Raw genomic sequence first — 27,680 nt, forward strand, 5'->3', positions numbered from 1 at the left:
TCCCACCATCTGTGCAGTAAAGGGTTAATTAGTGGAAATTACTGATCCATGCCCTACATGCTGAGCGGTTGATACAATACCCCCTACCACCTGCGGAACATCAAAGCTTCCGCTCATAGCACCCCCCACCCCTACCGCTGGAGGATAGGAAGGGGCCCCAATACATTGCTATGCCCAGGGGTCTACACTGCTGTTATGTATGTATGTATGTGTATATATATATATATATATATGTGTGTGTATATCATTATTATTATTTATATACATTTGGTCTATCTATAATACTTTAACTGACCCGGCATATACCGGGTCACCTAAGTGTCCATCTCCGTGCTTTGCTCCGCCCCTCTCTGGAAACCCCCTTCTGAAAATCCTGCGTTTGCCCCTGAATGGGGCAGATGTATTAAGCCTTAACAAGAGATAAATGCACGGGTGATAGAGAGAGATAAACATCCAGCCAATCAGCTCCTTACTAACTTTTTTCAAACACAGCCTGTAACATGGTAGTTAGCAGGTGATTGGCTGGACGTTTATCTCTCCTTATCACCCTTGCATTTATCTCTTGTTAAGGCTTAATACATCTGCCCCGTTATAAGCAAATAATAGAAGTAAGATACAAAGCTTTGGTGAACGTTATACTACAGTCTGAGATATTTCCAGAGTCTGGTGTGTGTGCTCCCTCAGGGCCACCGACAGGGGGGTGCTGTGGGTGCAGCTGTCCCGGGCCCCCGTCTCATTTTGCCCACTGCAACCTCCCCCCCCCAACTGCCTCTGCTGTGCTCCTGCGCTGCGCTCGGTGCAGGTCCCGAAGCACAGTCTTCTTCAATGCAGCACGCAGGTGGCCAATTCAATTGCTGCACCGGCTTTTGAGCCAACCAGAGCTCATGTACCATTAGCCAATCAGAGCGGCTGCCGGTACACGAGCTCTGATTGGCTCACCATCTGGTGCTGCATTTTAATTGGCCGCCGGCATCCTGCATTGAAGAAGCCTGAACTTTGGGACCTGCCAGCTGGGGATAAGGGACTTGGAGCAGGACTCAGGAGTCTGGCGGTAAGTGAAGAGGGGGGGGGGGATAAGTGGAGGGGGGCCCGGACTGGAAATCAGTCTCGGGCCCCGAAATTCCTAGTGGCAGCCCTTATTCCCTTATTGTGCTTCCCAAACTTTTTTGAATCACTGCACCCAGGAGTATCAGAATTTGTGACACGGCACCCCTAGGCCAAGTGTTTTACATTGAGAAAGTCAGACAGAATATTCAGTGATTTGTGTCTAAGGGCAGTATTCAACGTAGAAAATTCTCCGTGCATGGCGAGAGATTTTTTCTCTCGCCATGCACTCTCCGTGTTCCGGAGCCTCCTGCTCCCACTATTCAACGTATTTAAGACTCGCCGCCACTCGCGGCGAGTCTTAACCCCTGCAGCGGACGAGCGTCCGCGGCAGGGAGCTGACAGGGAGCCGTGGGACGTGGCATCCAGGGAGATTAAAGTCTCCCTGGATGCCCCAGAACATATGTGAGGGTAGGGGGCCCCCCTGGGACCCAGGCAGCACAGGCTGCCCCCCCCTATAGCCAGCGGGGGACCCAGTATTCACTGCACCCGAACGTGCATACGGGTGCAGTGAATATATGAATATCTAATGAGCGGCTCGAGCGCTCCGGCCCCCTGCTGGCTGCACTGTGTAAAAAAAAAAAAAAAAAAATTACTATAAGCACATGAATAAAAATAACATGCCCCTTCACAGAAAAAAAAACCTGATTTTTTGACACCAAAATTAAATACAAAACCCTTTTAGATTAAAAGTTCACATTCCCGCTCTCCATCAAAAGATGGAGAATTTCTACACGGAGAGAGACGGCGAAAATCACTTAGAAAGACGGAGAACATTTCACATTGAATAGGGTTGCTCGCTTTTGGAGAGCAAAATGCTCCGTCCAAGGCGAAAAAAGCACAAATTCTCCACAAAACACGGAGAACTTTTCTCATTGAATACTGCCCTAAATGTCATCCTTAGTTATGGAGTAATATACAGGATTAACTTTTGTCGTTCCACAAATTACATTGGCCATAAATAATTGAATTAGCTATGGGCCACTAATCCCTGGCACCCTTGCAAGTCCCCCAAGGTACCCCAGGGTGCCACAGCACACAGTTTGGGAACCACTGACCTAGGGTCAATCTATTACCTCACATTTATTTGATACAATTACATCCTAAATAATAAAAGGCTGAAGACCTCTATGGGGGGAATACAATAGATGGCACCTGATTCAAGTGTTGCTCTGTACTGTTATATTGTTTTGTCATAATGATGGAATGTAAAAAGGGATTTTTGTAAGAACTTACCGTTCGAATCCCTTTCTCTGATATGGTCCTGGTGACACAGCTCAACACTGGGATGTAGGAGGGTTCGAAGGAGCCAGGCACCTATCCTAAAGTTTTAGAGGGTAGGCTCCTCCCCTACTGCATCCCTGGACTCTTCAGTTCAATCTTTCAAAGCCACTGGAATACATTAACTCAGTACAAACGCCTGCACATATTATATGCACATTTTATAACAGAAAACTGTTAACTTTTAACCATTTTAACATGAACATCATGAAACTTCTGGCATACTTACTGAGCGTAAGGGAGGGATCGCTGTGTCACCAGGACCATATCAGAGAAAGGGATTCGAACGGTAAGTTCTTACAAAAATCCCTTTTTCTCTTTCAATGGTCCTGGTGACACAGCTCAACACTGGGACGTTCCAGAGCCGGTCCTTTGGGAGGGTACGCTCAGGTCTGCAGCTCTCAGCACTGCTCGCCCGAATGATGCGTCCTCCGACGCGAACTCATGGAATCTATAGAATTTGGCAAATGTGTGAACAGATGACCAAGTGGCAGCTCTGCAAACCTGCTCAGCTGTGGCCCCATGTCGAACCGCCCAAGAGGTGGCAACTGACCTGGTGGTATGCGCATTTATTTTGGCCGGTACTGGTCTACCCACTTTGGTGTATGCAAAGGCTATCACAGACCGCAACCACCTAGCAATAGTCTGCTTAGATGCAGGCCAACCAATTTTGTGTACGTCATACAATACCAACAATGTGTCAGTCTTCCTGACACTCTTCACTCTGTCCACATATATGCGTAAGGCACGCACAACATCCAAAGTTCTCAACTTGTCCCTTTTCTTAGAACCCTCTGGGGGTTGAAACACAGGTAGAACTATCTCCTGATTTAAATGGAAGGTAGATACCACCTTCGGTAAAAACTGAGGCACTGTTCTTAAAACAGCCCTGTCATCATGAAAAATTAAGAAGGGAGATTTACATGACAAAGCTCCCAATTCTGAAACTCTTTTAGCAGATGCTACTGCTAACAAAAACACTAGCTTCCACGTGAGAAACTTAAAGTCAGCCGACCTTAAAGGTTCAAAAGGTGCCTTTTGAAGGCATTCCAAAACCAGTGATAGATCCCAAGGTGCTACTGGTTGCTTGTATGGAGGTTTCAACCTGGATACTCCTTGTAAAAAGGTTTGAATTTCCGGCAAAATGGCTATCTTTTTCTGGAAATAGATGGACAAGGCCGAAATCTGCACCTTCAGTGACTGAAGGCTTAGGCCCGATGAAAAACCATCTTGTAAGAATTCCATCATTCTTGATAGCTTAAAATGAGAAGTATGAGCCTTTCTTCTCTCACACCATCGAATGTAAGTCTTCCAGACTCTATAATAATTTGCCGAAGATACAGCTTTTCTGGCTTTTATCATCGTCTGTACTACTGCCTCAGAAAACCCTTTTCTTTTCAAAATGGTGGTTTCAATAGCCAGGCCGTCAAAATCAATCGATCTGAATCCAGATGATTGAATGGGCCTTGTCTTAGAAGGTCTGGTCTCAGAGGTAGACGCCATGAGTCCACAGACAACCTCTGAAGCCTCGAGTACCAGGACCTCCTTGGCCAATCTGGGGCCACTAAGATCACTGGAACCTTCTGCCCCTGTATTTTCTTCAGAAGTCTCGGTAACATTGGTACTGGTGGGAATGCATAAAGGAGATCTCCCTGCCAGTGAATAGTCATGGCATCCACTGCCTCCGCTAGTGGATCCCTTGTTCTGGCATAGAACCTGGGCACTTGACAGTTGATCCTGGATGCCATCAGGTCCACATCCGGAGTTCCCCACATCGAAGTGATTTGGTGAAACACCTGAGGGTGTAAGCTCCATTCCCCTTCCTTGAGCTCCTCCCTGCTCAGGAAGTCGGCTTCTATATTCTCTATTCCTGGGATGAATATAGCCGATACAGCTGGAACATTCTGTTCCGCCCATAGGAAGATTCTGGACACCTCCCACATGGCCAATCTGCTGCGTGTACCTCCCTGGTGATTCAGATACGCCACAGCTGTGGCATTGTCGGTCTGAATCCTCAAAGGGAGGTTCTGTAACCTGTCTCCCGCCAAGGAAATCACTTTCCAGACAGCTCTCAGCTCCAAGATGTTGATTGGTTACGCTGATTCCTCTGCCGTCCACAGGCCCTGAAGCCTGAGATCCAGGACTATTGCCCCCCAGCCCCTGAGACTGGCGTCGGTAGTTACTATCAACCAGTCCCAGGTCTGTAATGACCGACCCCACTGAAGGGAATCTACTTCTGTCCACCATTTCAAGGATTCTCGGGTGTCCGAAGACAGCACTATCATCTCGGATTTCATGGTCAAAGTGTTTCCTGACCAGGCTGACAAAATGTTCCATTGGAACCCCCGAGAGTGGAACCTGGCAAATTGAAGCGTCTCGAATGACGCCACCATCTTCCCCAGGAGCTTGAGGCACCTCCATACTGAAATGCTCTGAGCCCTGAGAATCTCCTGGACTAGGGTGACCAGATCCCTGGCCTTTACCTCCGGGAGGAATACCCGATAAGGATGGGTCTCCAGTATGACTCCCAAGAATTGGAGCCTTTGTGACGGTACCAACTGAGATTTTTGCAAATTTAAAATCCAGCCGTGAGCCTGCAAAAAACTGATGGCCTCTGCCAAGTGACTCTGCAGCATGGCTGCTGACTCTGCTTTGAACAGGAGATCGTCCAAATAGGGTATTACTGTGATTCCCCTGAGCCTCAGCACCGCCGCCATTACTGACATTATCTTTGTGAATACCCTTGGCGCGGTTGCTAGCCCAAAGGGTAACGCCCGGAATTGTAAATGCAGGTCTCCTATGGCAAACCTCAACAAGGTCTGATGCTCCGGGTGTATAGGAACGTGTAAATATGCGTCCTGGACATCCATGGACGCCAAAAATTCTCCCTGGTCCAGACTCAGGAGTACTGACCGTAGGGACTCCATTTTGAAATGGTCTACCCATAAATGAACATTTAGGGATTTCAAATTTAGTATTGGTCTGACAGACCGTCTGGTTTGGGCACCAGGAACAGCGTGGAGTAAAAGCCTTTCTTCCACTCTGCCCTGGGGACTGGTGTAACCACCCCTTTTTCCAAAAGGGAGTGAGCTGCTCTCACAAGAGCTGTACGAAGCCGTGCCTCCTTTGGTAAGGATGTGGGGATGAACCTCTTCGGAGGCGGCCCTCTGCAAGGAATTTTGTAACCCTGTGTTATAATATCTAACACCCAGGCATCCTGGTCTAGAGAAGCCCAAGCGTCCCTGAAGAGTGTGAGACGCCCCCCCACTTTTGTCACGGTCGGGCGAAGCCCCTGACAGTCATGCAGAGGGTTTATCCTCTCCTTTTGTGGCAGGCTTTTTGTGAAAAGAGCCAAATTTAGACTTTTGTGTCTTGCCTCTAGAGGACTGAAACCTTCCCCTGAAAGACTGTCCTCGAAAGGACGCACCACCTCTAGGGGAGGGCCGAAAGGACGGCTTAAAAGCAGAAAATCTGGACGTCTGCTTTGCTGAGGAGGCCGGCAGGAATGTACTTTTGCCGCCCGTGGCCTGTTTTATAATCTCCTCTAATTCGGTACCAAAGAGTACCTTTCCTTTGAAGGCTAATGTTTCTAGAGCCTTCTTGGACTCATTGTCTGCTTCCCAGGCTTTAAGCCAAAGCACTCTCCTGGCATTAATGGAGACTGTGGACACTCTGGTAGCCATTTTAATAGCTTCCTCCTCTGCTTCCACTGCATATTCTGCCGCTGCCTTAATCTTTTCTGCAAGCAGTAATGCTCCAGGGTCAGCCTGCAGCATGGTGCATAATTCACCAGCCCACTCTATCATGGCCTTAGAGACCCAGGCTGAAGCAATAAGGGGCCGTAAGGTAAACCCCACCCCTTCAAAGATAGCTTTGAGGTTTCCCTCCAGCTTTTTATCCACAGAATCTTTAAAAGCTGCACCGCCCTGTACTGGCAATACAGTAGCCTTGGACAAACGTGCCACTGAAGCGTCCACAACTGGGACCTTTTCCCAGAGCTCCGCATGAGACTCTGGCATGGGGTACAGACTAAGGAATCGCTTAAGCATCTGAAGCCTCTTATCAGGAGTTTTCCAAGCCCCTTCTAACAATTCCTGTAACCCCTCATCTGAAGGAAAAGTAACAGCCTCCTTCCGCTGTCGCTTAAAAACACCTTTAACAGGAGTCTTATCCTCCACAGACAGCTTTAAAGCCTGCTTCACAGCTACAATGAGATCCTCTATACCAGCAGCAGAGTTCTCTTCCAAATCATCACCCTGATCCCAGGGGATGTCAGTATACTCTCCTTCCTCTTCATCTACCACAGTAGTTAAAGCATAAGACCTTCTAGGGGTCCCTGCCACATCATCCATTTTGTCCAGCATTTCACTGAACCTGTTGATCCCTTTAGCAGTATCCTGCATCACCTGAATCAGCGCAGGATCTGCCTGGGTAAGAGGCAAGGAGCCAGACGACTGCTGAGATGATGGCATAGGTCTCTGTGATTCTACCAGCCCATCACTCTGCCTGTCCAAAAGCTGCACCAAAGCGTTAACTGACCTGCCTAGGGCCCTGGCCCACGCAGGTTCCATCTGCTCTGCCCTATGGGGTTCACTGCCCATGGGTCTCACATCAGCGCAAGTAATACATAAGCCCCCCTTGGCCATCTGCTCAGGGACAAACTTTTGTGTGCAAACATTGCACGCGCTCAGTGCACTAAGGGCTCCCTCCCCCAAAACCACAGCCTGATGCTCAGACATGATGCAAGTGATAAATGTATATCTATCAGTATACACAGTGCAACAATGTACAAGTGTTTATACAGAGGCAATGCACCCAGTCACTTATCTGTCTGTTGGTTTCAACTGCGGGGAAGCGATGCCCAGGAAATCCAAGTCACTCTGCCAGGATCAGTAAGCCAGCTCAGCTCCGCTGCAAGCGTTCTGAAAGGCGCCAAAGTCAGAGTGAAGGAAGAGACCACAGGTCCCTGCTGCTGCGGGGTCCGTGACCTTTTGGCGCCAACCACCCCCAGCCAGCCGCTCCTTAGGTAGGATTTCCTAGTTCCAGTGTCTCCCCCTCAACTGGGGATCACTTGGAACATGCCTGTCACAACGCTGCTGTCCTCTCATCTAGGAGCTCAGCGTGTAAGCTCCGCATAAAATGGCCGCCGCCATCACGGAGCGCCTGTCCCCCATGATCCCCACCTAAATGTGGAGCCGGTTTCAGGGTACTCCGGAGCCCAGGCAGCCTCTCAGAAAAGGCTATAAGCGCTGCACAGGGAGACCAGACAGTGTCTCCCCTGTGCACAGTGAGCTGACAGGACGCGCTTCTGTCAGCTCCTGCTGCGCTAGCAGTGTGAGGATTCACTATGAGAATCCTCACACTGTGCCTACCTAGCTAGGGTGAAAGTTAATAAAACAATAAAAATCCCCTAACTACTCTAATTCTTCGGCTGCTCCTGCAGCCCTTTAGAATAGCACCCACTCCAGTGGGCACCTAACACGAACTGAAGAGTCCAGGGATGCAGTAGGGGAGGAGCCTACCCTCTAAAACTTTAGGATAGGTGCCTGGCTCCTTCGGACCCTCCTACATCCCAGTGTTGAGCTGTGTCACCAGGACCATTGAAAGAGAAATAGTATTTAATGTATTCTGGGCCTAATTCAGTATAAGGCTATGCCACCCTACATGCCAGCCCCGCACCATGATGTGCCTGCGGGCACATTGCTATTGTGCAAGCGCTTCACTAAACAGCAAATGCTTGAACATCACTGACTGCCCCCTGGCTGCGCAGCATAGCCGTGAAGTCAGACATAGGACGGCCATGTTTGGGGTCACAGCTGCTGTGTGTGACATCACCCCCGCTGCCCCACGCCAAGTCCTCCCCCATTGCTACTTAAACTTTGCTTTTTGGGGGAAACAGCATGCGCAGTTTGACAAAAATTGCTGCAGAGTTAGCTGAATTAGCCCCAGAATACATATATGTATGCTCTATTAGTTATTAACCATAGACAGCATTCCCTAAGATTGTTGTTATTAACACAGAGATGTTTTGTTCTATGGAAGCTACAAAATTAGCAACATCAGCGGCTCTCTCACATTATTGTAATACAATGTATTATATTCCAAGGCCTTCTCCTTAGCAGGGAACAATACACATAGGTCTTGAGTTTCAAGGTTAGACAGCATGTGAAATAAATATTACATTGCAATAATAACCTTAACCCAGTGGGGGGGTCGTTAATGACCCGTAACAATATTGAACATGAAATTCACTCTCTAATTATTATTATTATTATTATTATTTACAGTATCTTATATAGCGCAGCATATTCTGTTGTACTTTACAATGGGAAACAACAGTGATTAAACAAACTGGGTAGATACAAACCGACATAGAGGTAGGAGGGCCCTGCTTGCAAGCTGACAAAACCATGTGCACTGCAGGTGGGGCTGATGTAACATGTGCAGAGAGAGTTAAATTTGGGTGGGGTTTGTACTTCAAACTGTTATCTATATTGCAGTGCAAAAATAAAGCAGCCAGTATTTAGTCTGCACAGAAACAATATAACACCCAAATCTAACTCTCTCTGTACATGTTACATCTGCCCCACCTGCAGTGCAGCATAGTTTTGTCCATTGCCTTTGCGAGTGAACCAGAATAACCCCCCATATGCACGCGATATTATTAAAGATATCGATATTGTCCAGATTGTTAACGATATATCGCCCAGTATGTAACCAGCTTCAGAATGATATATAAACACAATTTGCTTTTTTTTTTTTATTATTATTTCTCAATAAGAAACCTTTTTCCTAGGGTGCAGTGAAAAAATTCTGATACATTAGGGTGCCGTGATTCAAAAAACATTTGGGAGCCACTGCCTCAACCCATACTGTTTACATGTGATTTCACATAAGAAATCATTATATGTGAAATGCACTCTATTATTCCTATATAATAAAAGACTAAGGGCCAGATTCACTAAGCTTCAGAAGTGATAAAATGGAGAGTGATAAACAGCCAGCCAATCAGCTCCTACCTACCATGTCACAGACTGTGTTTGAAAAATGTCAGGCAGCAGCTGATTGGCTGGCTGTTTATCACTCTCTATTTTATCACTTTTGAAGCTTAGAGAATCTGGCCCTAAGGGGGAGATTCTCTAAACTAAAAATGCTGTAAAAACCCCGTTATCTGGGTTTTTACCGCATATTGGGATGCTCTCAGCATCCCCCGCCGGGTTACCTATGGGCTCTCACCATCCACCGCCACCCCGCACCCTCCTTCCTCACCTGTGACCTGTGACCTCCTCCTCCTTGCACTATGATCCTCTTCCGGGTGCAGGGAGGAGGAGAGCCAGCTCCCCTGCCGCAGCACACTGAGCACAGGGCTGGGTGAGGGAGGAAGGGGGGAGCTGCCGGGTCCCAATGGGACCCGCTGTCTCACCGCAAGAGCTGTCCTTTGCCATAATTATCGCATATGTTACAGCATATGTGATAATTATGTATGCAAAGGGCGGCGATGTATGGCGGAGCTGAGCTGAGGATGTAAGAACATCCCGCTTTAACACTACTACATTCAATACATTAGCCAGCCGCACAGCGCAGCATTCCAAACAGTGGGTGTGGCTTGCTACGCCAAACAGGCAGTGGCGGCCATATCTCAGCCATGATGAGTGTGACTACATCTGTGGTTGTATCTTCTCCATGTACACTCCCGCTGTGCATTGAAGTGAATGGAAGCCGGCCGGCACATGCGTCTACAACACATTCATTTTAATGGGAGCCTGTTGCAACGAATAAGCCCATTGCAGCAACACTACAGAGCGCTACTATATACCACAACAATGTAGCAGGACGCATCTGTATGGGAGCCAAACCAATTCCCCAACAGATACGTATACATAGTTTAGGCCTGATTCTGAGTTGATCGCTGATGAGCGAAGTTGCAGGTCAAGCGATTCTGTAATAACTACACATGGATCGCAGCGCATATGCTCAGAGGTGAATTGCGACTGAAATGGCGTATGGATCGTAAACACATTGTTGAAGTTGATGGGCGCAGATTTGCACAGGGCGGGTTTTGTTTTTGTCTGGGTGGCGGCTATATACTCCGTCATCTGCAATTCTGCAGATGAGCGACCAGGTCTGCATCTGCTGGGAAAGAGGAGAGAAAAAAAAAAAAACAAGGAAAAGGGGAGAAATGACACAAATTTAACACATCTTGTGCTCCCTCTACAGGTATTACGGTGACTGGACATTTGATGAAGGCCCCTTTGAGAATTGGCCATGAAAACCGGCTACGTACTTACCTAGACATTATTACTATCACCATCAACCAGCCACGATGCAACTACATAGTCAATGTCTCCCTTGACAGTTTGACCCTTAAGGGGGAGAAACAGTTTACGCTGCCGCTTAACAGACCTGCTCTGCTCCGAAAACCCAAACTGGCCATTAAAATCTCACCGTCGTCCAATATAACAGTGTGGATTGGGCGTAACGTGGAGCTGCTGATCTTGTTTCATCACTACCAGCATCCAACGTACCTGCAGCTGAACCACCTGGGCTTTTACATTGTCAGAGGAGACGGGTTATCAGACAGCTGTGGAGGCCTCTTAGGTGAGTCCATGTGATCTATACAAGAATATTGTTTGTGTAGAATAATCACTGCCATTCCGCTACACCAATTATTCAGCTTCTTGGTTAAGATCTGATTGCTGGGCTGCGATTCTTTGCAGTCCTGTGATCAGGTAACCCCCCCATTCTCCTGCCCCTGTACACAGATGAGAATATGTTTGAAGGCCGCCGATGACGTCAGAAGCCCTCCCCAATGACGAGCAATGCCTGCATTTTCCGGGGCACTCCCAGAAATCACTGGCGTTCCGCCCACAAATGCCTGGCACCTGTCACCCAACTTGCGATTGCCCAGAGGTGGCTAGCTATGGTTGGCTGTGACCACATGGAAGGCTTGCGCCTGCACACTGCGGACTGTGAACTTGCACGGTGGTTCGATAATAGCTCAGGCTGAAAATTCGTAGCCAAGCCATTGGGTCTGAATCAGGCCCATTATCTCCTCATACATACAGTATTGTAGCTGTTAAGCGTAATGAAAATGTGACTCCTACTACTCGGCAATAAAGTGGATAGCAGTCTGCGAGAAATTAGGAACAACAAAAGTGGCGCTTGCTTTGATGAAAAAATTTAAATAAATGTAATACACACTTAAATTAAACATAAATGACACAAAATAACACACAAATAAAAACAATAATATTAAATGGACTCAGACAATAAAGATTCAAGGTTATGCAATCAATGTCCCGTTCCTATTGGGCCGCCAAGAAAAGAGGGAATGGGGAATAGACAGTCAAAGAAAGGCACAATTCAGTTTTTGTATTATAAGCCCACAATTACCCAGTACCGCTAGAGGCTTGTAATCCGGTCGGATAGCATTACAGCAGTCGTCCTCGATTTGAGCAGTACGGTGCCTGGCTCGGCACAACTGTAATCCAAATATGATTGAGGACAACTGCTGCAATGCTATCCGATTCCGACCGGATTACAAGACTCTAGTGGTATTGGGTAACTATCTATCCATTGAGGGCTTATAATACAAAAACTGAATTGTGCCTTTCTTTGATGGTCTATACCCCATCCCCTCTTTTCTTGGTGGCCCAATAGGAAATGGACCTTGATTGCATAACCTTGAATCTTTATTGTCTGAGTCCATTTAATATTATTGTTTTTATATCTGTGTTATTTTATGTTCAGTTTAAGTGTATATTAAATTTAATATCGTTATTTCATTAGACCAAGTGCCAATTTTTTTGTTCCTAACTACCTTGGTTCTAGTGTGAGACTGACTATCCCACCATCAAGTGGCTGCTCTTGGCAAACCACCCCTGGCAGCGCCAGCTAACGCTACCTAGGTGGATCATTTATTTTTTGTATCCAGACAAAGGATACAGTATTGATGCTGTTCGTCCTACCCGGAAAAAATAATCTGTTTTCCTTTTTTTTAATCAGGTCAGTTCCAAAATGCCAACATAGAAGTTACTGAGCGGAAGCAGAGTAATGATCTGACCCTGTCTGGAGTTCTGAGAAGAAATAACCGCACAGCTCCAGCAATCCAAGCTGTAAAAGCCATGAAGGATTCCACAGCACAAGTCCACATGTCCAAATGCTGGCTGATCAAACATACAGACGTCGAGGAGATTCTAGACGGAAAGTACATGTCCTATGTGGTGTCAGACCTTCAAGACATGTAAGGTCGCCCGCAGGACTCATAAATACTTACAGTATGATGTCGGCACTGTGCCGACGGGTTCACTATCTATGAGGCTGCTGCATTCCTGGAAAACAAAAAAGTACAAAGTAATCTAGACAGAGTAACATATTCATTGGCCAAGGAAAATAATCCGCCGTCATGGTCATTGGTTGGTGAGCGGAAAGTCAGATGCAGGAACTATCCAGCGATGTCATCATGTTGTAACTGGGTTAGTCGCATACAGAAGTGGCAGCGTCTGCAAATCACACTCACACAGACTAATAGCTGTCATGCCAGAGGACGTATTAATCAGGCAGTGAATGTAGTGCTAAGGATTTAGTGTAAAGTATATTAGAAACTTTATGGCTTCACATATTTATATGACAGAAGTGTTTCTGAATGTGTAAAAAATGTTATGTTGTCGAAGTATGTCCACTGCAATTTCCCTCAGTCAGGCTTTGTTCAATGGGCCTGTTCTTAGACTTCACGTCTCCGATCGTTCAGCAAGTCACCATGTAAACAGTGGAGATTAGGTCATCATGTAGACAGTGATGAAATGACGACATGTTAGAATGTCCACATCTCATACCTGGTCGGCCCAGAGGCCATTTTTCTGCTTCTGGCAGCAGTGTCTTCTGGGTGCTAATGGTTATATGATTGTGACATGTGTGCCAGACCTCTGACCCCTCCTCTAGTGTTTAACCCCCAACCCCCCACAGCCTATCTTTTATCACCCCCACCGCAGCATATCCCAAACCCCCTCTACAGACTAATCCTAACCTCCCTCCACAGTTTAACCTTAATCTCTCCCTGCCAGACTAAACCTTACCTCCTCCCTACAATTTATCACTAACCTTCCCGACCATATCCTATACATGACCCATCCCCCTAAGCCTAGCCCTTACCTTCCCCCATCACAGCCTATCCATGTCTTCCCCCTCAGCCTAACCCTTACCTTCCCCCCTCACAGCCTATCCATGTCTTCCCCCTCAGCCTAATCATTACCTCCCCCCAACACAGCCTATCCATGTCTTCCCCCTCAGCCTAACCCTTACCTTCCCCCATCACAGCCTATCCATGTCTTCCCCCTCAGCCTAACCATTACCTCCCCCCAACACAGCCTATCCATGTCTTCCCCCTCAGCCTAACCCTTACCTTCCCCCATCACAGCCTATCCACGTCTTCCCCCTCAGCCTAATCATTACCTTCCCCCATCACAGCCTATCCACGTCTGCCCCCTCAGCCTAATCACTACCTCCCCCCATCACAGCCTATCCACGTCTTCCCCATCAGCCTAACCATTACCTTCCTCCATCACAGCCTATCCATGTCCTCCCACTCAACCTAATCATTACCTCCCCCCATCACAGCCTATCCACGTCTCCCCCCTCAGCCTAACCATTACCTCCCCCATCACAGCCTATCCACGTCTTCCCCCTCAGCCTAACCATTACCTCCCCTCCAACACAGCCTATCTATGTCCTCCCACTCAACCTAACTCTAATGTCTTACATCGCAACCTTTGTCTAAACTCCCCCCGCAACCTATCCCTAACCTCCCCCCTCAGCCTATCCCTAACCTCCCCCCTCAGCCTATCCCTAACCTCCCCCCTCAGCCTATCCCTAACCTCCCCCTCAGCCTATTCCTAACCTCCCCAGCAACTGATCACTAAGCGACCCCTCAGTCTATTCCTAACCTCCCCCCCACCACAGCATATCCATGTTTTTCTCTTCCCAGCCTAACCATAATCTCCCCCAAAAGCAACCTATGCCTAATCTCCCCGCCAGCCTATGCCTAACCTCCCCCACAACTGATCACTAACCTCCCCCAACCACAGCCTATCCCTAACATCCCCCCAGGTTAGTCTTGCCCTTCTCAGCCTAACCCTAACCTCCCCCACTATGGCTATCCTTCCCCCACTACAGCCTATCCATGTCCTCCCCATGCAACCTATCTATATCCTCCCCCTCAGTCTAACCCTAATATCCCCTCTCAGCCTTGCCCTAATCTCCAACTTCAATAGCCTATCACTAACCTTCTCCCACTGTAGCCAATATCTAACCTTCCACACAATCTAACCCTAACCCCCACTGCAACCTAACCCTGAACTTCCTATCCACAGCATAATCCTAATGGTGACATTCTGACAATGTTGACATTATCAGAATGTTGACACATTGCCTGTTGACATTTTAACAATGTGGAAATGATAACTGTAGACCTGGTGTAGACATTGTTATTGTCAGTCTTGACTGAATCCCATTTAAACTGTTGTCCCCTTTGCAACATAAACAGCGTGCAATCTGTCTTCAGAAAGCCGAGTCTGCATGTGGTATACACCAGTACATTCTAATACTGCGCTTGTCTGGACACAAACTTCACGTTCCAATCCCTTTTTCTAAATGTTTGTAATATTTTTTGTACATTTGTAAAATTCCAGAATATTGTCCTTTTGGTTCTTAAAACTGATCTGTGTATTTAGACCAGGCATGTCCAACATTGGCCCTCCAGATGTTGTGAAACTACACATCCCAGCATCCTTTGCAATAGTTTTAGCACTCTCTGATAGCAAAACTGTGGCAAAGCATGCTGGGATGTGTAGTTTCACAACATCTGGAGGGCCAACGTTGGACATGCCTGATTTAGACGGTTACAAATGCAAAACAACTGGCACATGGAAGCTTTGGTTTCTGCTTCTTTTCTGGAGAGTGTAGTGACTGTGGTTACCATGGTAACTGAAACTGACCAAGCCCATGTCCACATAAGTACTTAATAGAAACAAGTTATAGTCCATATTCCAATGAACTGCTATACAGCAGAGTAAACAAGAATACTGCATGATACTGCGCTACATAAACTGCTCGATATAGGTCAACCTGACATGCTTTACACAGGATACATACATATGGCCGCTGGCGGTCGACACTGGCATCCCAAAGGAGGGAACACCAATTGCATGGGCTTACCTTGTCCCTGGCTCCTCCTAACCCTTCCTCCACGCAGCCTATCCCTAACCTATCCCATATTGATGTTCAGATACCAGCACCTGTCTCCTGGCGGTAGTTGGGATGTTGACATTGTTATAGTGACGCTAATGAATGAGATGTTCCAATCTGGATGCATTTAACATCCCGCCGGTAGGGAAGCTGAACGCATCCCGATCTGAACATCTCTTTCATCAGACATTTCTCTTGGCACCATTCTGCACCAGATAGCGAAACTGGATGACTGCACTCCCCACAAATTTTGGCCGTTTAGTGTTTTTACCCTATTAGACCAGCGGTTCCTCCACCTCAAGTTTTCCCTACAAAATAAATGTGTGGACTCCTGTGTCTGTAGAAGCAGCTGGAATAATTACTGTCCAACTAAAAGGATTAAGGGGGTTATTCTGGTTCACTCGCAAAGGTGCAATCACTCTCTAATGGACAAAACCATGTGCACTGCAGGTGGGGCAGATGTAACATGTGCAGAGTTAGATTTGGGTGGGGTTTGTACTTCAAATTGATATCTACTGTATATTGCAGTGTCAAAATAAACCAGCCAGTACAGAAACAATAAAACACCAAAATCTAACTCTCTCTGCACATGTTACATCAGCCCCACCTGCAGTGCATATGGTTTTGTCCATTAGAGAGTGATTGTGCCTTTGCAAGTGAACCAGAATAATCCCCTAAATCTCCTGTGCATGATTACAGAAATTCATAAAACATGAGCAGCTGGTGCTACTGGAAGACTGGGAGTTGAGACCTTCGGCAATAGTGCAGATGTTTTACTGCACCAGCCACAGCGCTGGACCAGCAAACCTGCGTGCAACACCTGCCATCCTAGCCACACTAGACCTCCTATGGGCACACAGCACAGCGGGCACAATCCAGGCCACACGGAGGCCTGCTCCGTACATTGCTGGCCAAAAGGGACATTTTACTTTCCTTTATGTCTCTACAGCAGACTATTTTTTCACAACTACTAATGAATCAATCTCATCTTTCTCATGTGCATTTTGTAAAGAGCTAAGAATATAAAAATAAAATTAAGAATTCCTGGGGAAATTACTATGATCTACTGTATCTTTAGTATGAAATGATAAAAAAAATACTAATTGTCATTGGCATTGCCTGTTGTTGTTTAATTGTATCCCTATCTCCCTCGTCTTTTGTTTAAGGCCTGGCCAGCCCTGTTTTCTTCACACCGTTGCTGTAGCACCACAGATCAGGCTATCGAATATATCCTAGAATGGTACCTACTAAGCTGTTTTGTGATCCACATGAATAGACTGATTTTATGCATTATGCAAACCTCGTCATTACCAGGCCAGTGTCCAGCTTCAGACTTCACCAGCACCAGCCTAGGATCTCACGGTACCTGCCTGATGTCCAGCCAAGTTCTCACCGGTACCAGTCCAGAGTCTGGCCTAAGTTCTAACCAATACCGGCCTGGTGTCCAGCCTATAACTTCACCAGCACCAGCCTTGTATCCAGCTAAGTTCTCACTTGTACCAGCCAAGTGTCCAGTCTTGTTTTCCTGGGTGCCAGCCCGTTGTTTAGCCTAGGTTCTCATGGGTACCAGCCAGTTATTCAGCCTAAGTCTTCACCGGTACCAGTCCTCTTCTCAGCCATAGACCTCTTCAATTCCGGCTCTGAGTTCTGTAAAGACAAGACCCCACCCCACAGGGACCAGCTTATCTTACCACTAAGTTTCCACCTATAGTAGCCCAGTATATACTTCAGATTCCATTGGTTCCAGGCCAGTATTTAGTTCCTTTCCACCGTTCTGCGCTCAGAGTATAACTGAGCCAGTGCTGTCCACTCGGAATTCAAATTTGACATTTAACCAATCAGCTTATCTGTCTCCAGTTTATTATTAGTTATATTTCTGTCTCTATTTACGTGTGTCTTTTTTAACTTGATAATTACACTGTGTAGCATGACAGCCATCAGGGGAGGACTTATAGGACTGGAATCCCAGGTCCAGACAGAGATGGGGGCCCGTCTTTGCCTCTACCGATGATACATGAAGAGATTCCCCAGTCTGAACAACAACAGTTGACCAATGGACTGGGAGGACATTATTAAAGACATACCTTCCCTGTGCATCGGATCTCTGGGAATCTTTCTGCAGGTCCGCGGTGCCCGCCTATATGTGATGTCACATAGCTAGATGTTGGTACAATTGTAACCTATGTTTTTTATGCAAACTACACCAGCCCCTGACACAGTGGACAAAAACACTGCATTGGCATAGCTATTGTGGGTTCAAGGGAAGTCATTGCTATGGGGCCCAAAGGTTTAGAGGGTCTACAAAGTCCTCTAACAAGTTAACGGCAGTGCCTGCTATGCACTTGAGTCTGTCCTGTTGGCTGAATTAAATGGGGAAACATTCCATTTGCAATTAGTGGCATCTATTAGATGTTATAATGGGAAGGGGTCAATGTAATATGGCATTATCTGAACTGGGCACTGTAATGTTACATCATTTGAGCTGGATGCACTGTAATGTTGTACAGTATGAAATTTAAGTATTACAATGTGGTGTAATATGAATTGGAAACACTACAATGTGGAGTATTATGAGTTTGCACGCTATAATGTGCTATTATGAACTGGGTGCACTTCAGTATGACATACTATATGCTGGGGACACTATGGCATAATGTGAATTGGGGGAATTGCATGGCATAATATGTACTAGCAACAGTATAATGTGTCATAATGTTAAGTATAGCACTACTGTGGTTTACAAAAATGAACTGCTGCTGAGAGGTAAAAGTGGGGGGCCCTTTAACAATGTGGCTATGGGGCCCACAAAATTCAGGCTATGCCCCTGAAACATTGCTGCGATCAACCATTACTAACAGCAGTGCAGTGTAGGGACTCCTCTGTACTCCAATTTCTTGTTCTATGAAACGGAATGCTGCAGTATGTTGAATTGTAAGACACCAACACTTTCTGCTTGAATCTCAAGGGACTTATGAGAAATCTGCACTGCAAGCACTTCCACAGTGCCCCAGTTTTTTATACCTTGTTAAAAATCCTCAGGACAGAGGATTCTTTCTTACCAAAAATGCCTGTGTGGGTTCGGATGCCAGAGAGGAACAGATAAATAAACAAGTATCAATTCTAGGAGGAAGGCGAGAAAATACCACAGTTTAACACTGCATTATACAGCATCTTATCCTGTGAAGACAGAGATTGGAGGTAGGACTAGATAGGGAATAGGGGTAAAATGGAGAGTTTGTCGGCTAAAAACTGTCACAGCTCAAAGTGAAAGTACATTGCTTTTAACTAGTTTAACTATATCTAGCCACATTTGTCATGATGTAATTGGTGATATTGGGCCATCCCATTGGGCTAATTTGGGTCAGTGATATCTCTAGGGGGTGCACAATCCTAGTAAGCGTGTCTAACACCACCAATGAGGCGTGTCCACCATCTATTGGCACTCACTACAATATAAAACGTCTCTCAGCCGCACCATAATCTCCTCCCTGTTTCAGTTTTAATCTTCTAATTACTGTGTAACAGTACATGCAATAAAGTAAAAAACATATATGGATGACGCAGCTATGTAGTGATATGACAGTGGTCTAGTTCCAGTAACAATGCAAAACACACATAACTGATTGATGGGCGCTTCTTTTTATGGAATACAGTTCTAAAAAGCAAAAGTCTTTGGTAAAAGGTATTGCCAGTTGCTAGCATCAGGGACGTGTTCATAAGGGTGGGCACAGCATTAGGGGGTGCCTGTGCACCCCTAACACTTAATGTGTGCACGCCTATGGGTGTGGTACAGAGGTCCGACAGTCAGGATCCTGACAGTCATTAGCCTGACGTCGGGATCCCAACTGGCCGGACTCAGACAGCATGGTGAGCGCAACTAAGCCCCTTGCAGGCTCGCTACACTCGCCACCTGTTCTATTCTCCATCTATGGGGGTCGTGGACCCCCACGAGGGAATATAGCCGACGGCCGTCGGGAACCCGGCTGTCAGTGTTTTGACAGTCGGGATCCCGACGTCGGGACCCCATCCAGGACCCAGGTATACGGTACGCAAAGGAATCATTCTAGGACTAGATAGATGATCCTAAAGAAAATGCAACTGATAATTACAGAACTATGGAAAAGAGACGGAGGATACCAGGGCATCCAGCAGTCATCATCAAGGTTAGATGGGTATTGACCAGCACATCCTCAAGCTCAGAAGAATCAATATGGCATTGAAGATAAAGGACTGGCATGGCATAGATTTCATCTTACATATAACTTACATAGAGCAGTTAAAGTGGAGGGGAATGAGCTGCCACCTGTAACGGTAGGGAAAGCTAGTTCCACCTCTATCACAGCCCTGCTCAGTAATTCCAATTGAATTCCTGTGATAGCGGCTTCCTTTTCCGGACCGGTGTATGTGATGTCATACCGTCACCGCTGTTGAAATGAAAAGAGGTGCAGACTCTATGCATGCTGAAGACAAGGTGAGAGGGGGCTGTATGGACACAGAGAGGTGGGAACGCTGCTAGAGGGACACAGGGAATGGGGCTGCTGGAGGAACAGGTGGAGATATGTGTAAAAGGGGCACTCCATCGGGTATTATGTACATAAGGGGCAGTCCTATTGTCTGCATTATGTGTAGAAGTAGAACTTACCATACCCTCCAACTTTACAGAATTTACCGGTACAATACCGTTTTTTAACAGTCTGTACCAGCAAATTATAATTGTACCGAATGTACCGATTTTTATGCATTTATTTTCAGCTGAGCTCAGCACTCACTCTCTTGTGCACCGCGGCTCCTCTGGCTCCCGGGCCCCGGCTCCGTGTCTGCTCATCTCATCTGCATGCCTGTGGTGTGCGGCCGCCGGCTCCCCGGTTCTCCCCCACGGTTGTGTCTATATGCCATTAGTGGAAAGGATCTGATCCTTATGGTAAAGGGTAAATAGCTAGATCATTACAGAGCAGGCTTGTTCCCCTTCACCGGAAGGACTTTTATGCCCCTAGTGGTCAGATCCTGCATACGAAGGGAAATTAGCCAGCTTTACAGTGATAATGCTCTATTCCCTTCGCCATAAGTACATTATGGACCAAAAGATGTTAAGTCCTTATGGTGAAGGGCATATAGCCAGCTTTACAGTGATAATGCAATATTCACTTCGCCATAAGTACATTATGGACCAAAAGATGTTAAGTCCTTATGGTGAAGGGCATATAGCCAGCTGTACAGTGATATTGCAATATTCCCTTCGCCATAAGGACATTATGGACCAAAAGATGCTAAGTCCTTATGGTGAAGGGCATATAGCCAGCTGTACAGTGAGAGTGCTATATTCCCTTCGCCATAAGGACATTATGGACCAAAAGATGTTAAGACCTTATGGTGAAGGGGAATACGGCAGCTTTATGGTGATAATGCTACTGAATATTCCCTTCGCCATAAGGGCATTATGTACCAAAAGATGTTAAGTCCTTATGGTGAAGGGCATATAGCCAGCTTTACAGTGATAATGCTATATTCCCTTTGCCATAAGGACATTATGGACCAAAAGATGTTAAGTCCTTATGGTGAAGGGCATATAGCCAGCTGTACAGTGATAATGCTATATTCCCTTCGCCATAAGGATATTATGGACCAAAGGATGTTAAGTCCTTATGGTGAAGGGCATATAGCCAGCTTTACAGTGATAATGCTATATTCCCTTCGCCATAAGGATATTATGGACCAAAGGATGTTAAGACCTTATGGTGAAGGGCATATAGCCAGCTTTACAGTGATAATGCTATATTCCCTTCGCCATAAGGATATTATGGACCAAAAGATGTTAAGACCTTATGGTGAAGGGCATATAGCCAGCTTTACAGTGATAATGCTATATTCCCTTCGCCATAAGGATATTATGGACCAAAAGATGTTAAGACCTTATGGTGAAGGGCATATAGCCAGCTTTACAGTGATAATGCTATATTCCCTTCGCCATAAGGATATTATGGACCAAAAGATGTTAAGACCTTATGGTGAAGGGCATATAGCCAGCTTTACAGTGATAATGCTATATTCCCTTCGCCATAAGGACATTATGGACCAAAAGATGTTAAGACCTTATGGTGAAGGGGAATACGGCAGCTTTATGGTGACAATTGTATTTTTACTTCACCGTAAGGACCTTTATAATCCCATAGAAAATGTATGCTGATATGATGTTGTTGCAATGGTTATCCTTCCTGCCTCACAGTTCTGTCTTAAGCTGGATGCAGACCTGTCCAATGGATAGATTGTTTTGCGGACCAAGCAGTTTTTAAGTGCATCCATACCAACCATTCACAATGAATCAGTCATTGTGCCTTAGTGTACGGTTGGCCAATTATGGGTACGGATGTTAAAACTCTACGTTTGCGCATTTTCGCTTATGCACATGTGCTGGGCTTCTGTGCGTGCGACTTACAAAGTTACTTACTTAAAGTTATAGTACAACCAGGGCCGGATTTGTGCCTAGGCCCGTGAGGCACGGGCCTCAGGGCGGCACCAATCGAGGGCGGCACGGCAGGCATGACAGCTATTTAAAGCATTGGCTGTCATGGCAGAGCGGGTGGACAGCGGCAAGTGACAAGCGGCGCCGCCGCCGCCGACCTGATTCATCATATGTCGGCGGCAGCACCGCTCGTCACCCACCGCTGCCCACCCGCTCTGCAATGCACAGTAAATCATCAGCTCACCGGCTATCTCCTTAGTACTATGGTCCCCCTGCGCGGTTCACTGGCTCAAAACCTGGCCTGAGCCACTTCCGCCCTGCCCGGCGCCCATAGAAATACAGTATACAGGGGGGCCAGGCAATGCGCTTCTGCACCCGAACCTCCATCCTCGGGATACAGTCTTCCCCCCCACTCCTCTCTTGCCTGCGGCTACAGTCGCCCCCCCTCCCCCGCTCAAGGCTGCAGTCTAATGTGGGTGAGAGCCAGACCCAGGACCCCCGTGTGTTTGTGGAAAGCTTCTGCCCGACTGAATAGATAATGTGGCCTCCTACAGCATACCTCCCAGGTAACTGCTCCTTCTGCTGCTGTATATAATTATATATATATATATATATATATATATATATATATATATATAAAATGAATATATTAAAATAGGGGGGGGGGTGTGAGGGCATTTTTGTGCCTAGGGGCGGCCTGACCCCTAAATTCGCCCCTGAGTACAACAGTAAACATATACAATGGTAGAGATTGTACAGTTGCATTTATTGTAATATACATATGTGACGTCTCCTTTTTCTATATCCAATGCAGCCAAGCGAATGGAGAGAAGTTCTTGTGTCATAGTACTCAGTAGTGGTGATTGCTGAGATATCCACTTCTGTACGAGTAGCTTCCTAGCAATAGTAACTAGAATTGTCAGAAACGGACAATCACTTAATTGTAAAAGTAAAATTTTATTCAGTATTATAGGATTTTCAGGGCCGGTGCAAGGTTCCCCAGCGCCCTAGGCAAACTGTCTGCCTATCACCCCCCCCCCCCCCCCCAGGTCCTAATTATGGGAACTATGGATTACAAGTTTTCTATTTGGATGCTTCGGTGAGTATGTATATATTCAAAGGCTGCGGTGCTCCTGCCCGGCTTCCTTCCCCCTTACCTCAGACCATTGCTGGTGGGGTATAATGTGTGGGTGGCGGATGGCTCTACTCTTTCGTGGGCTGGCTTCTGCTGCCCTGTCCTTGCCCTGCAGTGCCCCATTCGGCAGGCACCTCTGTTGGTCTCTCTCCTCCGGATCTATTGCAGCACCAGCCATCTGTTTTATGGATCCGGAAGGCGCTGGTATGAGGGTGCGCAGGCAGAGGCTGGATAGCAGGCGTCAGGTCAGAGAGAGGCTGGCGGGCATCAGGTCAGACGGAGGCTGGCGGGCGGCAGGACAGATGGAGGCTGGCGGGCGGCAGGACAGAGGGAGGCTGGTGGGCGGCAGGACAGAAGGAGGCTGGCGGGCAGCAGGTCAGAGGGAGATTAGCGGGCAGCGGCTTTCTTCCTCCTGCTCTCGGCGCAGGTGGGACCTTTCCTATTGCAGCTCATTACCGCCCTCCAGTGGCCGGCGCCCTAGGCAAATGCCTAGAGCTGCCTAGCATAGGCAAATCTAGAATTATGGTAATCGGTGGTCCCAGATCTAGATATAATAGCAGGGGGACCTTTGCGCGGCGTAGCCGCGTGGCAGGCGTGGCATCACAAAAAGGGATGTGGTATTACACTTAACCATACACAGTAATGTCCATTACACATTTTAGCAAACTCCGTAATACCCATTACACAAGGCCACACGCCGTAATGCCAATTACACATAAGGCCACACACCATAATGCCCATTACACATTGTGCCACACATAATGATGCCCATTATATACTATATAACAAACCGTAATGCCCATTACATATTTGCCACATAAGTGCTGCTTACCTACGTGCTCATTGCTAGGGGGTTCTTGCTTGATGGCACCATAGTACCCATTACACATGATGCGGCACACCATAGTACCCATTACACATGATGCGGCACACCATAGTACCCATTACACATTATGCTGCGCACCATAGTACCCATTACACATAATGCCGTGCACCATAGTACCCATTACACATGATGCGGCACACCATAGTACCCATTACACATGATGCGGCACACCATAGTACCCATTACACATGATGCTGCATACCATAGTACCCATTACACATGATGCCGCACACCATAGCACCCATTACACATGATGCCGCACACCATAACACCCATTACACATGATGCTGCACACATAATGTCCCTTACACATGATGCTGCACACATAATGCCGCTTACACATGATGCTGCACACCGTAATGCCCCTTACACATTAAACCACACATTATGCGTAATGCCCCCACATACCGCCACTTGTAGCGTCCCTTAAGCAATGCCCCCAAAAGTGCCACTTACTGTAAATGTGGTACTTTTGTAGTTTCACGGCGCCACCGCGCGCACAGTGAAACTTTGAAACTTGGCAGTCTGCCAGACTCTGTGTTTGCGTGGCTGTGTGTGCGTGGCTGCTTTCCTTATGTAAGCAATGTTATCAGCGTGCGCTGCTGCTGCCCAGCGCTGACAGGTCACTGTGGTACTTGTAGTTCCACAGTGAAATAGGCAGTCCTGCGCACCGCTGACAACCCGGCAATTTAGACGCTAAAGCGTCTAAATCCAGACTCCTGCGCACCGCTGACAACCCGGCAATTTAGACGCAATAGCGTCTAAATCCAGACTCCCTGAACTGGACACCCCGGCAATTTAGACGTCTAAATCCAGACTCCCTGCAAACCGCTAAGATGGGGACTAGTAGGGTCTAGGGGTACACTATTAAACCTGTTCACAATGACACTAGTCGACGTAACAGCTGTCGACCTTGTTAATTCCACTATCCACGCCATCCCGAAGTGTGGCGAGCGCAGCGAACCTGCGAGGGGCAGCGGTACGCGTCCTACGACCTTTTCATACCCCACTATCCTTGTCGGCATGGAGTTGATTTTATAAAGTGTGGCGAGCCACCGAGCCCCAAGCGTGGCGAGCGCAGCGAGCTCAGTTCAGGGATGTCCAGTTCAGGGAGTCTGGATTTAGATGCTTTAGCGTCTAAATTGCCGGGTTGTCAGTGGTGCGCAGGAGTCTGGATTTAGACACTTTAGCTGGGTTGTCAGTGGAGCGCAGGACTGCCTATTTCACTGTGGAACTACAAGTACCACAGTGACCTGTCAGCGCTGGGCAGCGTGCGCTGCTGCTGCCCAGCGCTACGCTGATATCATAGCTTACATAAGGAAAGCAGCCACGCGCTGCGCTGAGAACAGCTAGAGCGGCACACGCACAGTTAAACAGAGCGTCTGGCAAGCTGCCAAGTTTCAGACACAGACTGTGCACGCGGTGGCGCCGTGAAACTACACAAGTACCATAAAGTTTTATATGAGCCTTCGCTGCTGCTGCAGTGAGAGATGGAGAGCGGTGCAGCTGCTTCTATGGGGAGAGGAGCAGAGCGCAGCGCAGAGTACGCTCCCTCTCCCCTCCTGGTGTCCCAAGTGGACATTTGAAATATTGTGCGCGCTGTTGTTGTGCGTGATGTCGGGGGAGCATGCCGGGCGCCGGCACCACATGATTAAAGGGGGGGCGGGCTGAGGTGAAAGCGGGGAGAAGAATTGGAGCGGAAGCTGTAGGGGTGACAGTCATTGACAGCTGGGCAGAGAGCAGGGGGCTGCCCGGCTGTATTCAGAGCACTGCAGGTCACGGCTGTTTGAAATAATACCCCTTTCACAACAGAAAATGCAGGGATTTACCCGGGAATATGGTCCTAGGATCATGAAGGGACATTCCCAGGCTGACCCTTTATACACCAGCCAAGTCCCTGCATTTTCTGGTGTGAGGGGGAGAGACAACCACTCCCCTCTCCCTACCCCCCTTTAACCAACCAGCTATATCTTCGGAAACAACTGACCCATTTACATGAGACCAGTATCATATTGAAGAACTTTTGAGTTGGCTTTGAATGATTTTGGTCCCGTGAAACTGGGCTGTTTGGTTCCAGAGAAATCTGCCCTCAAAGAACATAAACAGTCATGAAATTACATTTAAGAAATGATAAAAAACGTTTAACCTCAATATCCCTGGAACCAATTAACCCATATGGATCCAGCCTGGTATCAGATTGAAGGCCCAGCGATTTGGGTTCGACTGAGATCAGCCTCGAGCTTCAGTGATGCCGAAGGGGGAACTGGCAGCCGTTGAACTGGGTGGGGGTCGGATTTAGCGGGTCCCATGTTATCCTATAGGGAAAACGTTCCAGCTTTGCCTGGCCGTATCTCTGGTTCCCAGGGGGCTAGAGACACAGGGCTGGGCTCGTTGGAAAGCCCCATCCCTCAGCTACAAAATGGGCTAATGGGTGGTCCTGTGCACCCCCGGACCACCCCCTAGATTCGCCTATGCTGCCTAGTGGTGGCGCCGGCCCTGCCCATAACTCTACTTACTTTTCTTGTATGGGTGTTTTAGGTCAATATTTAGGTAGTAGGTAGTATCTCGGAATTATTAGGCATTGCTTCTTTAAATATATATACTATGTAGTGAAGAAGGTCTCTTGTATGATAAATTAAAACTGGTGCGGGATTCATTCTTGTATCTGTGTCTTTCGCTGCCTGTCTGTACACCCAGCACGATGCACCAACATATCAGCAGACATGAGCCTTATGTTTTAGCGCTGGCCAGGATGCCTGTTGTCAATTTAAAGACAATGGCATCCCAGCAAGCTGAATTCCGTCAGCAGGCAAGCGCAGCAAAGCCAGCATCCAGGATGGAGACAAGGCAACCAGAGTGGTCACATAGGGGAGAGACTGTGGGCAAGGCAGGGGAGAGATGGTGGGCAGAGCGAGCACACTGGGGAGAGGCTGTGGTGGGGAAGTGGGAAGCAGGCATTGGGAAGAGGCTATGGGGTACTAAGGAAAAATAAGGCTATGCTGCAGGTTGCTTTACATATACATTATATATGGAAACACCTAACAAATAAAAACCCTTTGTAAGCACCTGCATATTTATTTTATATAATATATACCTACACACACACACAGGGCAGGCAACAGGGGAGGGGGGGGGGTCAAGTGTGACGGGCCCCAGAGATCTGAAGTGCCCCAGAGTTTCCATGCCCCGACATGGCCACTGCCTGTACTAGCTGGTCTGTCAGTGACCTTTGGGGGCCTGGCCGTCTACTGTGCACCATCTGTGTGTGGCTGAGTCTGACTGCCATCTACTGTGTGTGTGTGCGCCCTGCCACTTGGTGCTCAGAGCTATCTACTCTGTGTGTGCGCATGGCCTGGGGCAGCAGGCGCACAGCCATACCCGCCACTGGTGCTGTGGCCTCAGTCTCTGTCTCCTGGACTTTTACTGCGCATGCGCGGATCGTCTGTTCCGCACTCTGTGAAAGACCTGCCCTGCCTGCTCGTAGTGCTCAGCGTTCTTTTGTGAAAGTGACAGGCCAGCAGCAGCCAGAAGCCAGCAATAAGCAGCAGCAGGAGCCAAGCCGGCAGGACTGA

The 27,680-nt window shown here is 47.5% G+C and overlaps 1 protein-coding gene across 2 annotated transcripts in view; it reads left to right on the forward strand.

Annotated features, from left to right (window-relative positions):
* ITIH6 (inter-alpha-trypsin inhibitor heavy chain family member 6) overlaps positions 1-16,683 on the forward strand; it is a 74,197-nt gene extending 57,514 nt beyond the window's left edge. For both annotated transcript variants that reach the window (XM_083158787.1, XM_083158788.1), the window contains exons 14-15: positions 10,603-10,983; positions 12,391-16,683. In XM_083158787.1, the coding sequence (XP_083014913.1) occupies positions 10,603-10,983; positions 12,391-12,632 (623 nt within the window). In that variant the 3' untranslated portion in view covers positions 12,633-16,683. The remainder of the gene's footprint in view (positions 1-10,602; positions 10,984-12,390) is intronic.
* Positions 16,684-27,680: the final 10,997 nt, after the last annotated feature.

The sequence above is a fragment of the Crinia signifera genome, chromosome 9, assembly GCF_055691185.1.
Source record: "Crinia signifera chromosome 9, ASM5569118v1, whole genome shotgun sequence".
NCBI classification, from domain to species: Eukaryota; Metazoa; Chordata; class Amphibia; order Anura; family Myobatrachidae; genus Crinia; species Crinia signifera.